This window comes from Strix uralensis, chromosome 14, assembly GCF_047716275.1.
Source record: "Strix uralensis isolate ZFMK-TIS-50842 chromosome 14, bStrUra1, whole genome shotgun sequence".
NCBI lineage: Eukaryota > Metazoa > Chordata > Aves > Strigiformes > Strigidae > Strix > Strix uralensis.
The window spans coordinates 3,150,953-3,164,085 of NC_133985.1; the positions used below are offsets into that span (position 1 = coordinate 3,150,953).

The 13,133-nt window shown below is 56.9% G+C and overlaps 2 protein-coding genes across 2 annotated transcripts in view; both read left to right on the forward strand.

The window, feature by feature from the left end:
• LOC141949953 (protocadherin alpha-2-like) overlaps nucleotides 1-13,133 on the forward strand; it is a 149,282-nt gene that overhangs the window by 10,801 nt on the left and 125,348 nt on the right. The window lies entirely within an intron of this gene.
• Nucleotides 1,248-6,584, forward strand: LOC141949788 (protocadherin alpha-3-like). The gene is made up of 5 exons (XM_074883788.1): nucleotides 1,248-1,369; nucleotides 1,709-4,508; nucleotides 6,095-6,243; nucleotides 6,288-6,470; nucleotides 6,563-6,584. Exons 1-5 carry the CDS (start codon nucleotides 1,248-1,250, stop codon nucleotides 6,582-6,584), a joined length of 3,276 nt encoding a protein of 1,091 aa, XP_074739889.1.

Here is a 13,133-nt window from a genome sequence, read left to right on the forward strand (position 1 = left end):
CCTGCTCTCGTTCCTCTGCTGCTGCTTCCAGGCACGGTGGGAGCAGGCGGCAGCCGGGACAGGTGGAGGAGGGACCTTAATGTGTTTCTGGGAGTGGATGTGTTGGGCATCCAGAAGATGTTCTCAGTGGGGAGCTGTGGTTGCCTCGTGCTTTGTGAGCCTTCCTGGAGGGTTGTTGTGTGGGGCTGTGATGGGTTTGAGTTCCCGACTGAGTTGGATCCTGTTTTATTAGATGTTGAAGTACCTGGGTCTTGGGCTTGTGTTTCAGAGGGTGGTGGATTGTGTTCTGATGTCACGGAGCTGTTCTTTGCCATGTGATTGCCTTGCTGTGTTATCTGCCGGGTCCCGGAGAGGACTGGAGGCTGAGGAGTGTGGCCTTCATGCCGAGGGGAGGGGAAGTTGCAGGTGCATGGACCGTAGGAAGGTGCTAGGGAAGAGGAACGAGAGCTCTTGCCAAAGGGCGTGTCCCTCCTTCATGGCGAGCGTGGTGCAGCTATTTTTAAATCATTTTGGTAAAGAAGAAATGAAGAGAAGAGACAAGGATGGAAGCAGAAGAGAAGGAGAGACAAAGAAAGGTCAGAGCGGGGCAAAAGGGAAAAGGCAGAGAGAAAGGAAGAGAGGAAAGAAGAGAGAAGAGAAAGGAGGAAAGAAACATAAAGGAACAAATAAAAAGGAAGGAAAGGAAGGACTCCTTGCAAGCAAGCAAGCAAGAAGAGATGATTGAGGAAGATTCCCAGCATGCACTGATGTTATCTCGAGATGCTGAATGGAGTTGAGGAACTCGGCATCCTCGGTACTGCGGGGCACTCTGCAAGGCTTGGTGAAGGGTGGTGAGGAAGAGGAAGGAGAGCTCTTTCCACGGGACATGTCCATGCTTCATTGCGAGCATGGTGTAGATATTTGGGAAAGATTTTGATAAATAAGAAGAACAGAGGAGACAAAGATGGAAACAGAAGAGGAGGGTAGGCAAAACTGAAACATGGGAAAGAAGGAAAGAGAAGGGGAATAGAGGAAAAGGGCGGGAAAAAGAAAATGTCAGAAGGAAAGAAGAAAAGAAGAAAGGACCGACACTGTGCAAGCCAGGAAGGAAGGAAGGACGATGACACAGAGAGAGAGAAAGAAACCGTAAAGGCGATGAGCGGCACGCACCGACCTGAGCTCTCGGCGCTGAACAGAGCTGGTCCCTGAGAGCCTCGGCCTTGGCTCGAGTCCCGCGCTCCGGCGCTGCTGCCCCGTCATTAGCGCCGATGGGTGCGACTCTGCTGGTCTCGGCCGCGGAGGCGGCGGCTGGTGAGCTGCGATCGGGGGGAAAGAAGAGAGAAGGGTGGAAAGAGAAGGGCAAGGGGCGGAGAGAGCGGGGGGCGGCAGGGCAAGCCCGAGCAGGAGAAGGAAGAGAAGAGGAAGACGGGAGAGAAGAAAGAGCGAAGAGAAGGAGGAGAGGGACGGTCGTGGAAAGAGACGAGCCGAGTCGGAAGAGAAAGGAAGAAACGGTCAGGACAAGGGAGCGGGAGGCGGTAAGAGGAAAGCGGGCGAGGGCGAGCGAGGGCTGTGTGCAAGCAGAGAGCGCTGCAGGAGGAGAAAGCAAGAGCGAAGGAGCGGGCAGAAGGGCGGTCAGGGCCGGGAGAGGGGCTGAGCAGGTCGGGGCCGGCGGCGCGGGCGCTCGTGGGCAGCGCGTGAGGCGGCGGAGCAGCACACGGTGTCGCTGCAGGCTCAGAAACGGCGGCTCGGCTCGGGCGGCTCCGCCCCGGTGCGGCGGAGAGCCCGGCTGTGAGCGCGGGGGGGCGGCGCGGGGCGGGCAGGAGAGCCGGGGCGTGCGGGCGGCGGCGGGGAGCCGTGCGGGGCCCGGGCGGGTGCCGGCGGCGGCGGCGGCGATGGGCGTGTGCGGGGCGCCCGCGGTGCGGGTGCTGGTGCTGGCGGCGGCCTGGGCGCTGGGCGGCGGGCAGGTGCGCTACTCGGTGCCGGAGGAAGCCAAGGCCGGGACGGTGGTGGGCCGGCTGGCGCAGGACCTGGGCCTGGAGGCGGGCGAGGCGGAGGCGCGGCGGCTGCGGCTGGTGGCGCAGGGCCGGCGGGCGAGCGTGGAGGTGAGCGGGGCGAGCGGGGCGCTGGTGGTGAGCTCGCGGCTGGACCGGGAGGAGCTGTGCGGGAAGAGCGCGCCGTGCGCCCTGCGCCTGGAGGTGCTGGTGGAGCGGCCGCTGCGCGTCTTCCACGTGGAGCTGGAGGTCACCGACATCAACGACAACGCCCCGCTCTTCTCCGCCGCCCGCAAAAACCTCACTTTACCAGAGAACTCCCCTCCCGGGTCTCGGTTCCCGCTGGAGGGCGCGTCGGATGCGGATATCGGGGCCAACGCGCAGCTCTCCTACACCCTCAGCCCCAGCGAGCACTTTACGCTCGATGTTAAAACCGCTGATGAAAATAGGAAAACCCTGTTTCTGGTGCTCGCGAAAGCGCTGGACCGCGAGACGGTGCCCGTGCACCGGCTGGTGGTGACGGCGAGTGACGGGGGCCGGCCGTCGCTGACGGGGACGATGGAGCTGGTGGTATCGGTGCTGGACGCCAACGACAACACGCCCCAGTTCAACCAGTCGGTGTATAAAGTGCAGCTGCCGGAGAGCGCTGCAGAGGGGACGCTCGTGACGCGGGTGAACGCCACGGACCCAGATGAGGGTGTCAATCAGGACTTTTCCTACAGCATCGTGAGTTCGGTTCCTGCTGGTAGCAGGAATCTATTCAGCATTGACCCCAAGACGGGCGAGATCAGACTGACGGGCGTTTTGGACTTCGAAGAAGTTCGTTTACACGAGTTGCAAATCGAAGCGAGAGACAGAGGCTCCCCCCCGCTGTCGGGGCACTGCAGCGTGGAGCTGGAGGTGCTGGACGTGAACGACAACGCGCCCGAGGTGTGGGTGACGTCGCTGTCGGTGCCGGTGGCGGAGGACGCGCCGGTGGGGACGGTGGTGGCGCTGCTGAGCGTGTCGGACCGGGACTCGGGGGCGAACGGGCGGGTGCGCTGCGCGGTGTGGCCGGCGGCGCCGTTCGGGCTGGTGGCGACGTTCGCGGGCTCGTACTCGCTGGTGCTGCGGGAGGCGCTGGACCGGGAGCGGGTGTCGGAGTACGAGGTGGAGGTGCGGGCGGAGGACGGCGGGGCGCCGCCGCTGCGCGCCAGGCGCGGGGTGCGGGTGCCGGTGTCGGACGTGAACGACAACGCGCCGGCGTTCGCGCAGGCCGTGTACACGGTGCTGGCGCGGGAGAACAACGCGGCGGGCGCGGAGCTGGCGCGGCTGTGGGCGCGGGACCCGGACGAGGCGGGCAACGGGCGCGTGAGCTACTCGGTGTGGGAGGGCGGCGGCGGGGGCGCGGCGGCGGGCGGCGGGTGGCGGGCGGCGTCGAGCTACGTGTCGGTGGACGCGGAGAGCGGGCGGCTGTGGGCGCTGCAGCCGCTGGACTACGAGGAGGTGCAGGTGCTGCAGTTCGAGGTGCGGGCGGTGGACGCGGGGGAGCCGCCGCTGTGCGGCAACGCCACGGTGCAGCTCTTCGTGATGGACGAGAACGACAACGCGCCGGCGCTGCTGCCGGCAGCCGGCGGCGGGCCGGGGCCCGGGGCCGCGGGCTCGGCGGCGTCGGGGCCGGGCTCGGGGGCGTGGTGGGCGTGGGCGGCGTGGGGGGCGCCGGCGGGGCAGGTGGTGGCGAAGATCCGCGCGGTGGACGCGGACTCGGGCTACAACGCGTGGCTGCGCTACGAGCTGTGGGAGCCGCGGGGGAAGGGCCCGTTCCGCGTGGGGCTGTACAGCGGCGAGGTGAGCACGGCGCGGGCGCTGGAGGAGGCGGACGGCCCGCGGCAGAGGCTGGTGATCGTGGTGCGGGACCACGGGGAGCCGGCGCGCTCGGCCACGGCCACGCTGAGCGTGTCGCTGGTGGAGGGCGCCGAGGCGGCGCTGGCGGCCGCGGGCTCGTCCTCGTCGTCCTCGTCGGGGTCGGGGCTGCGGGCGGCGGAGGGCGGCCCGGCGGCGGCGGCGGCAGCGGCGACGAACGTGTGGCTGGTGGTGGCCATCTGCGCGGTGTCGAGCCTGTTCCTGCTGGCCGTGGTGCTGTACGGGGCGTCGCGGTGGGCGCCGCGGGCGGCCGTGCTGTCGGGGCCCGGGCCGGCGACGCTGGTGTGCGCCAGCGAAGTGGGGAGCTGGTCGTACTCGCAGCGGCAGAGCCGGAGCCTGTGCGTGGCGGACGGCGCGGGCAAGAGCGACCTGATGGTTTTCAGCCCCAACTTCCCGCCGCCGCCCGGCCCCGCGGCGAAGGAGACGCAGCCGGAGCCGCCCGCTCTGCTGGACACGGTCAGTGGCCCTCCCTCCTTCCCTCTCTCCCTCCCTCTCTCCCTGCCTCCCTCTTTCCCTCCGTCCCTCTGTCGCCTGCCGGCCCTTCCCCCGACGCCCCTTGCCCGCTGCCGCCCTTCTGGCGCGTCCCGTGGGCAGGCGCTGGTGGGAGCCGGGCTCATCCCGCGGGGCCTGCGGGCGGTGGGTGCGTGGCGGGGGCTGAAGGGTGGTTGTGGCACCTTTGCCTCTGCCCTCACGTCCTCCCCGCAGCCCCGGGGCTCTTGCTGGGGCTGCGGGGGTGGGGGGGAAGTGAAGGTGTTGCTGCCGCCAGTAGAAGCAGCAGCAGTTCCCGTCCTCCGCTGGGCTTTGCTGTTGTGGGTGGCAGTTGTCGTCCCGTTCAGTCAAGTCACTGCCGCTTGCGGGGAGAGGTGCCACGACGTGGGCTTTGGGGCCGCTCTTGCTTGCTGATGTGTGGCATTTGCACCCGAGCTTGCTGAAGGAATGCAGGACACGCCAGCTGTGGTGGTGATGGTCCCTCAGGCCCTATCTACTGCTTTTTTACTTTTTCTGACCGGTGACTGTGTGGTTATGAGTTGTCGTTTCTTCTCTGTCCTCTTCTTCTTTCATTCTTCTCTATAAGAGACTTTTTGGACAAGTATCTTATTTTCTCCCACTCCCCTGCCCATGTTGTGAAGTTGCATTCCTTGCTGCAGACGTGGCTTGATGTGCCCTGAAGTGTTTTGATAATCTGTCAATATTTGCATTAGAAAATTCCCTGAAAATCCTTTTTTCAACAACAAAAAACTCCCTCAACCATATCCTGCTACACAATGGATACCATTCACTGTACTGGTGTGATCGTCAACATGTGGGTTGGTTTCTCTCAGCATGAAATCAGTGCCCTTTGTCATTGGCGTGTTCCCGACAGCACTTCTACTGAGTGTTGATCTCAGACTTGTAGTATTTTCCCTTTGAAATTTCTGAAGGATTGCCACACCTGAAGGGTCAGCTGCAGAGACTTTGCTGGACTCCGTCCATGAGATGCCATCTCTATGGTTTTTCGTGGTGCTCTCATGGACAGGAAGGGTCAAGCAAAAGTCGGGTTGAGCCTTGAGGTGGGAAAGGAAACTGTGGCATGTTGTGGAGGTGAATGTGGCAGTGGCACTGAGCAGGGCCTGGCTGTGTCCTTATGTGAAGGGTGACCTTGTGCAGGGGGATGACCTGTCTGCGGGAATTGGAAATCCTTGGGGAGACCATGAGCTATGTCATAAGAAGACAAGAATGGGAGATGCTGTGCTTGTCCTGAGAACGCATGTCCCAGAGTGGGGAGTGGCAGTTGCCCAGAGGAAAGCATGAGGCAGGAATGGCACAGAGTGTTCCTGCCCAGGATCCTTTCCCAGGCTCCAAGTTTCTGCAGTTGGAGGCCTTCTGGATCTTGGGATAGTGTGTGGTATTGAAATGCCCGCAGAGTCTTTTGAGGTTATGACAATTTCCCACCAGAAACAGTCCCCTGTGCTGGCACCTACCTGACATAGGAAATGTGCTGGATAAGAGTTGGTGAGATGGTGACTGCTGAATACTGTCTGATGGACCTTTTCCCTCTTGTTCTGGGCAGGGGGTGGTGGGAGGGCAGCGCTTCAGCCTGCTGTCCTTGTGTGGTGGTGGGCATCCGTAGCAGCTTCCACAGCCGTCGATGTTGCCATGATGGTTCGTTGGTCCTCCTCAGGCAGGATTTTAAGGGCACGCGAGGAGGTGGGTGCAGTCTTTGTGCACTCATCTTCGCTTAGGTGTGTGCTTACAGAGTTGGCCTCGGTAGAGGTGGTGGTTCCTGTTATGACGCATGGCTCCTTCTGATGTCTGAATGGACACACCAAACCATCCAGAGCAGCCCAGCTCTGGTTTTCTGTGGTACAAATTCTCCCACCGAGCTGACACCGTGAGTGCAATTGCACTTCAGCATTTGGTGTGATCTTCTTGAAGAATAAGAGCTGTGTGGACTGAGATGGGAGCAGTCACAGCTCTGATCACAGAATCTTTAAGAACTCCATTTCTCTTTGAAGTTGCTGAGAAGGCACAAGACATCCAGGCAGCTGGGAAGAGTCTAAGAGTCAGAGAGAGCCTTTGCATTGCTCCGTATATTCCTTGTGCCAATGGTGAGGGAAGGTGAGGACGTGCAAAGGCCTGGGTCATGCTCAGAGAGGGGTTTAGAGCTGGGGCATGTTCTTGTGTTGGAGCAATGTGTGGGTATGTGGCAGTGATGGCTCCGAGTGGCAGTGACTCGGGCCTGGGTATGGGTCACGGGGAGTGTGACCTTGAGCGGGGAAGAGTGTTGCCTGAGGGAAAGGGAGATGCTGGAGAGAACCTGATCCATGTCATTGGGGAAGAATCGGAGAACAGCTGCTTAGCTGTTCTATTCCCCATGGCACGAAATAGAGGATGCCAGCAGAAAACCTTGAGAAATGTTCCCGATCACAGTGGTACTTGCCCATGATCCTCTCGGGCCCTCCAGAAGTTCTGCATATCTCGGGGCACTCTTGTTCTTTGCGATATTCCTGCCCGATGTGATGACGGCTGCCATACTTGCCTTTGAGAGTTTATTTTTGGTCTGGAATGTTGTTGGTCAAACAGAAGCTTTTCCAAATTTGCACCACGCTGCCAGCCTTCTCTGAAGCTCTCCTTGGTCATCTCTCTGCTCCCTCTCTTGCTAGGGAGGGGAAGAAGCGCTCTGCATATCCGAGATGTTGGCAGAGCTGGAGTTTCAATACACTGAATGGGACCCCTTGGTTTTCTTCTTTGCTCTTACCCAAAACTCCCACTCTTTCCTTTTTCCTTCTCTCACATTGGCAAGGTGTTGGTACGAGTGGATGAGATGCAGATGGCAGAATTCTGTCAGCTCTCGGGTTGCAGAGGATTGGGTGGTTGGCCATCGGTGTGGGGGATGGTTTTCTCCACTATACCGAGCTGAGGGTGACATTGTGAGACTATCATTAGCTCTTGGGTGCCCCGAGGGAGCATGACACCATGTACAGAAATTTCAAAGCTTTTGGGGAACTTGAGTATTTTTTTTCTGCCCATCTTCCCAGGAAGTTCCTTAGAAGCAACTGTCCTGTCCTCAAAATGTTTCTTTTCTGAAGAAGCCCCCAGTGATGGTTGTCACTCAGGAAAGTTGCTCGTACCTGAAGGGGCTGTGTTTGAGAGACAGGTGTACTCTTGTTCCTGGTTAGTCGAGGTAACTTAATGCTGGATTGACCGAATGTTGACTGTATTGGAGCAGCAAAGCACCACTGCCTGCTCTCATTCCTTTCCTGCTGCTTCCAGCACAGCTGGGACAGGTGGCAGCAAGCACGGGTAGAGGAAGGCCCCTGATGTTTTCCTTGGAGTAGATGTGTTGGGTGTCCAGGGAATCGTAGAACAGTTTGGGTTGGAAGGGACCCTTAAAGATCATCTTGTCCAACCCCTCTGCAATGAGCAGGGTCATCGTTAGCTCAGTCAGATTGCTCAGAGCCCCGTCCAACCTGACCTTGAATGTTTCCGGGGTGGGGGGGGGGCATCTACCACTTTTCTGGGGCAAGTGTTCCAGTGTTTCATCATCCTCACTGTAAAAAATGTCATCTTATAACTGGTCTAAATCTGCCCTCTTTTAGTTTAAAACTCTTAGCCCTTGTCCTATCGCACCAGGCCCTACTAAAAGGTCTTTCCAAATCTTTCTGATAAGCCCCTTTAAGTATTGCAAGGCCACAATAAGATCTGCCGGGAGCCTTCTCTTCTCTAGGGTGAACACCCCCAACTCTTTCAGCATGTCCTCATAGGAGAGGTGTTCCATCCCTCTGATCATTTTTGATCCTCCTCTGGAGCCACTCCAGCAGGTCCGTGTCTATCCTGTGCTGAGGACCCGAGAGCTGGACACAGCACAGCAGGTGGGGTCTCACCAGAGCGGAGTAGAGGGGCAGAATCCCCTCCCTTGACCTGCTGTTCATGTTTCTTGTGATGCAGCCCAGGACACGGTTGGCTTCTGGGCTGCACGTGCACATTGGTGGCTCATGTCCAGCTTTTCATCCACCAGTATCCCCAGGTCCTTCTTGTCCAGGCTGCTCTCAATCCCTTCATCCCCCAGCCTGTGTTGATACTGGGGGCTGCCCAGACCCAGGTACAGGACCTTGCACTTGGCCTTGTTGAACCTCTTGAATTTTGCATGGGCCCACTTCTTGAGCTTGTCCAGGTCGCTCTGAATGGCATCCCATCCTTCAGGCACGTCAACCGCACCACTCAGCTTGGTGTCATTGGGAACCTTGCTGGGGGTGAACTTGATCCCACTGTCTATGTCTCTGATGAAGATGTTAAACAGTGCTGGTTCCCATACGGCCCCCTGAGGGACACCGCTTGTCACTGATCTTCACCTGGACGTTATTGACCACTACCCTCTGGCTGTGACCATCCAGCCAATTCCTCATCCACTGAACAGTCCATCCATAAATCCATATCTCTCCAAATTAGAGAGAAGGATGTTGTGGGGGACTATGTCAAAGGCCTTACAGAAGCCCAGATAGGTGACACCCGAAGCTCTTCCCTTGTCCCCTGACGCAGTCACTCCATCACAGAAGGCCACCACGTGGCTGAGGCAAGACTTACCCTTGGTGAAGCCGTGCTGGCTGTCTCCAATCACCTCCCTGTCCTCCAGGTGCCTGAGCGTAGCTTCTAGGAGGATCCATTCCATGAGCTTCCCAGGCACAGAGGTGATGCTGACAGGCTGGTAGTTCTCAGGGTCCTCGTCGGTACTGCTTTTAAAAATGGCCACAATGCTTCCCTTCTTCCAGTCACCGGGGACTTCCCTGGACTGCTGTGTCTTTTCCAGAATCCTGGAGGGTGACTTGGTACTACATCAGCCAATGCCCTCAGGACCCTGAGAATGTTCTCAGTGAAAATGCCGTAGTGTTACTTTCATGGCTTTTGTTTGTATGGGTGCTGGGTGGCTCATGCTAATGAAGGAGAGGTGCTCTGTGGGGATTAATGCCCCTGGGTACGTGGGTTCTTGCCATGTTGCTCTGGCAGTACGTGTCTTGCTGAAAGGAAAAGCAAGGGCTTGCCATTCATCATGCAGGTGGAAAGTGAGGCAGGAAGAATAGCTCTTCATCGCGGTGTATGAAAACTCAGAAATCTTCTGTTGGATTAAAAAACCCTAACAAACCAAACAAACCAAACCACAAACCAACTTGTCCTACACAGTAGATATCATCCATTACAGTGCTGTGCTCATCAAAATTTGGGTTGTTATTTCACAGAAGGAAACCAGTGCCCTTGCCATTTAGAGCTGTCCCGACATCACCTTTAGAAGGATTATTGCTCCCCAGTGCATAAAATTTCCACCTGAGATAGCTGAAGCATTGCCAAACATGATGGGTTTACTGCGGAGAGTCTGGAGGACACTGTGATATCATCTCTATGTCTTTCTGTGGTGTTCTGATCTATGGGAAGGGTCTACAAGAGCTGGAGTGAGCCCTGAGGTGCGAAAGGAAACTGTGACATGTCACGGAGGTGAATGTGGCAGTGGCACTGAGTAGGGCTGGGCCATGTGCTGATGTGAAGGGTGACAATGAGCTGTGGGAAGACTTGTCTGCGGGAACTGGAAATCCTTGGGAAGACCATGGGCCATGTCATAAGAAGAGAAGAATGGGAGATGCTGTGCTTGTCTTAAGAATGCATGTCACAGTGTGGGAAACAAAGGATGCCTGGAGGAAAGCATGAGGCAGGATGGACACAGAGTCTTCTTGCCCAGGATTGACTCCCAGGCTCTCAGGGTCTGGAGCTGGAGGCCGCCTAAATCTTGAGATATTGAAATGCCCACAGAGTTTTTGAGGTCATGAAGAGCTTCCCCCAGAGGCAGTCCCTTGTGCTGGTGCCTGCCTGACGTAGGCAATGTGTTGGTAACAAGGGGTGAGGTGCCCACTGCTCGAAGTCATCTGATGAACCGCTTGTTTTGGGAAAGGGGTTGTGGGAGGGCAGCGCTTCAGCCCGCTGTCCTTGTGCAGTGGTGGGCATCCATAGCAGCTTCCACATGCGTTGATGTTGCCAGGGTGATTCCTTGCTCCTCCTCAGGCAGGATTTGTGAGGACACGTGGTGAGGTGGGTGTGATCTTTGTACTCTCGACTTCCCCTACTTGTGCACTTGCACAGGTGGCCTTGGTAGAGATGGTGTGTCCTGTTGTCACACATGGCTCCTTCTGACATGTGCACGTACACGCCAAACCCTGCACAGCAGCCCAGCTCTGTTGTCCTCTGGTACAAATTCTCCCAGCCAGTTGACATTGTGAGTGCGCTTGTGCTTCAGCATTTGGTGTGGTTCTCTCGAAGAACAAAATCCGTGTGGTCTGGGATCAGAGCTGTCACAACCCTCATCACAGAATCCTTAAGAACTCTAACGTGCAGCTCTGTGGTGTTTCCATGTGAGATTGCTGAAAAGGCAAAAAGCATTTGCTGGGGAATTTTACGCAGCTGGGAAGAGCCTGCCGAATGCTGTGTGGCTTTGCATCCCTCCTTATGTTCTCTGTGCCGACTGGGGGGAAGGTGAGGATGTGCAAAGGCCTGGCTCAAACGCAGAGCGGGGTTTAGAGCTGGGCATGTTGTTGGGGCTGAGCAGTGTCTGAGTATTTTGGCAGTGATCGTGCGAGTGGCTCCAGGTAGGGCCTGGGCATGTGTCACGGGGAGGGTGACTTGGAGTGCGGCAGAGTCTTGCCTGAGGGAAACGGAGCTGCTGGGTAGAACACAGTCTGTGTCGCTGGGGAAGGGCTGGGGAATGTCTGCTTAGCTGTGGAGATGCCATTTCCCATGGCACAGGATAGAGGATGCCAGGAGAAAACCTTGAGAAAAGCCCCAGCGCACGGGGTTCCCCGTATCCTCGCACCCTGTTGTTCTCTGAGGTATTACTGCTTTTGAAGATGACTGCCGTACGCATTTTTAATGCCTTGTTTTTGACAGGGAATGCTGTTGGTCAAAGAGAAGCTCTTTGAAATTTGAATCACTCTGGCAGCCTTCTCTGAACGTCTCCTCAGCCTCTGGTCGTAGTCTTGCTAGGGAGGGGAAGAAGTGGTCTCTGTGTTCCAGATGTTGGCAGACCTGGCGTTTCAGTGCAGTGGAAGGGGTTCCTTTGGTTTTCTTCTCTGGTGTTAGTGAGAGCCCCCACCGGTTTGTTTTTTCTTCTCCCACACTGGCGATGTGTTGGATGAGATGCAGAGGGTGGAATTCTGGCAGCTGTCAGGTTGCAGATGTTTGGGCAGTTTTCCAACTGTGTGTGGGAAGATCTTTCCCCTCTGCTGAGCTGAGGTTGATGTTGAGAGAACGTCCTTAGCTTTGAGGAGTCCCTCCTGCTTCCCCTGTGACAGAAGTGCATGAGGGAGCAGTGCACACTGTCCAGGGTTTTCAAAGCTTTTGAAGAACATGAGTAATATTTTTCTGTCCAGCGTCCCCCGAAATTGCTGATAAAGTTAAGGGAGCATGTCCCTTAAAACCAATTCCCCTCCCCTGAAAATGTTTCATTTCTGAAGAAGCACCCAGTGATGCTCCAGGTAAGTCGCTCACACCTACAGTGGATGTGTTTGAGAGACAGATGTGCTTTTGTTCCTGCTCAGCTGCGGCATTTTCCTGTTGGATCGAGCGAAGGTTGCCTGGGTTGTAATGCCTGTAGGGTTGGAGCAGCAAAGCACCACTGCCTGCTCTCGTTCCTCTGCTGCTGCTTCCAGGCACGGTGGGAGCAGGCGGCAGCCGGGACAGGTGGAGGAGGGACCTTAATGCGTTTCTGGGAGTGGATGTGTTGGGCATCCAGAAGATGTTCTCAGTGAAAATGCCGCGGTGTTTCCTGGGTGGCTTTTGTTTGGCTGTGTGATGAGTGGATCATACTAATGCTGAGAGATATTCCATGAGGTTCTTACGGTGTTGTTCTGGCAGAACATGAGTGCCTGAAAGGGGAAGCAAGAGCTGGACAGTCATTGCACAGGTGGGAAATGAGTCAGGAAGAATATTTCTTCCCCAAGGTACATGAAGAGTGCTGGGGAGCTGTGGTTGGCCCGTGCTTTGTGAGCCTTCCTGGAGGGTTGTCGTGGTGGGCTGTGATGGGTTCAAGTTCCCAACTGACAGACTCCCCTGGGCTGTTTGGCTCCTGTTTTATTGGATGTTGAAGTACCTGGGTCTTGGGCTTGTGTTTCAGAGGGTGGTGGATTGTGTTCTGATGTCACAGAGCTGTTCTTTGCCATGTGATTGCCTTGCTGTGTTATCTGCCAGGTCCCGGAGAGGACTGGAGGCTGAGGAGTGTGGCCTTCATGCCGAGGGGAGGGGAAGTTGCAGGTGCATGGACCGTAGGAAGGTGCTAGGGAAGAGGAACGAGAGCTCTTGCCAAAGGGCGTGTCCCTCCTTCATGGTGAGTGTCGTGCAGCTATTTTTAAAAACATTTTGGTAAAGGAAGAAATGAAGAGAAGAGGCAAGGATGGAAGCAGAGGAGAAGGAGAGACAAAGAAAGGTCAGAGCGAGGCAAAAGGGAAAAGGCAGAGAGAAAGGAAGAGAGGAAAGAAGAGAGAAGAGAAAGGAGGAAAGAAATATAAAGGAGGAGTAAAAAAAGGAAGGAAAGGAAGGACTCCTTGCAAGCGAGCAACAAGAAGAGATGATTGAGGAAGATTCCCAGCATGCACTGATGTTATCTCGAGATGCTGAATGGAGTTGAGGAACTCGGCATCCTCGGTACTGCGGGGCACTCTGCAAGGCTTGGTGAGGGGGGGTGAGGAAGAGGAAGGAGAGCTCTTTCCACGGGACATGTCCATGCTTCATTGCGAGCATGGTGTA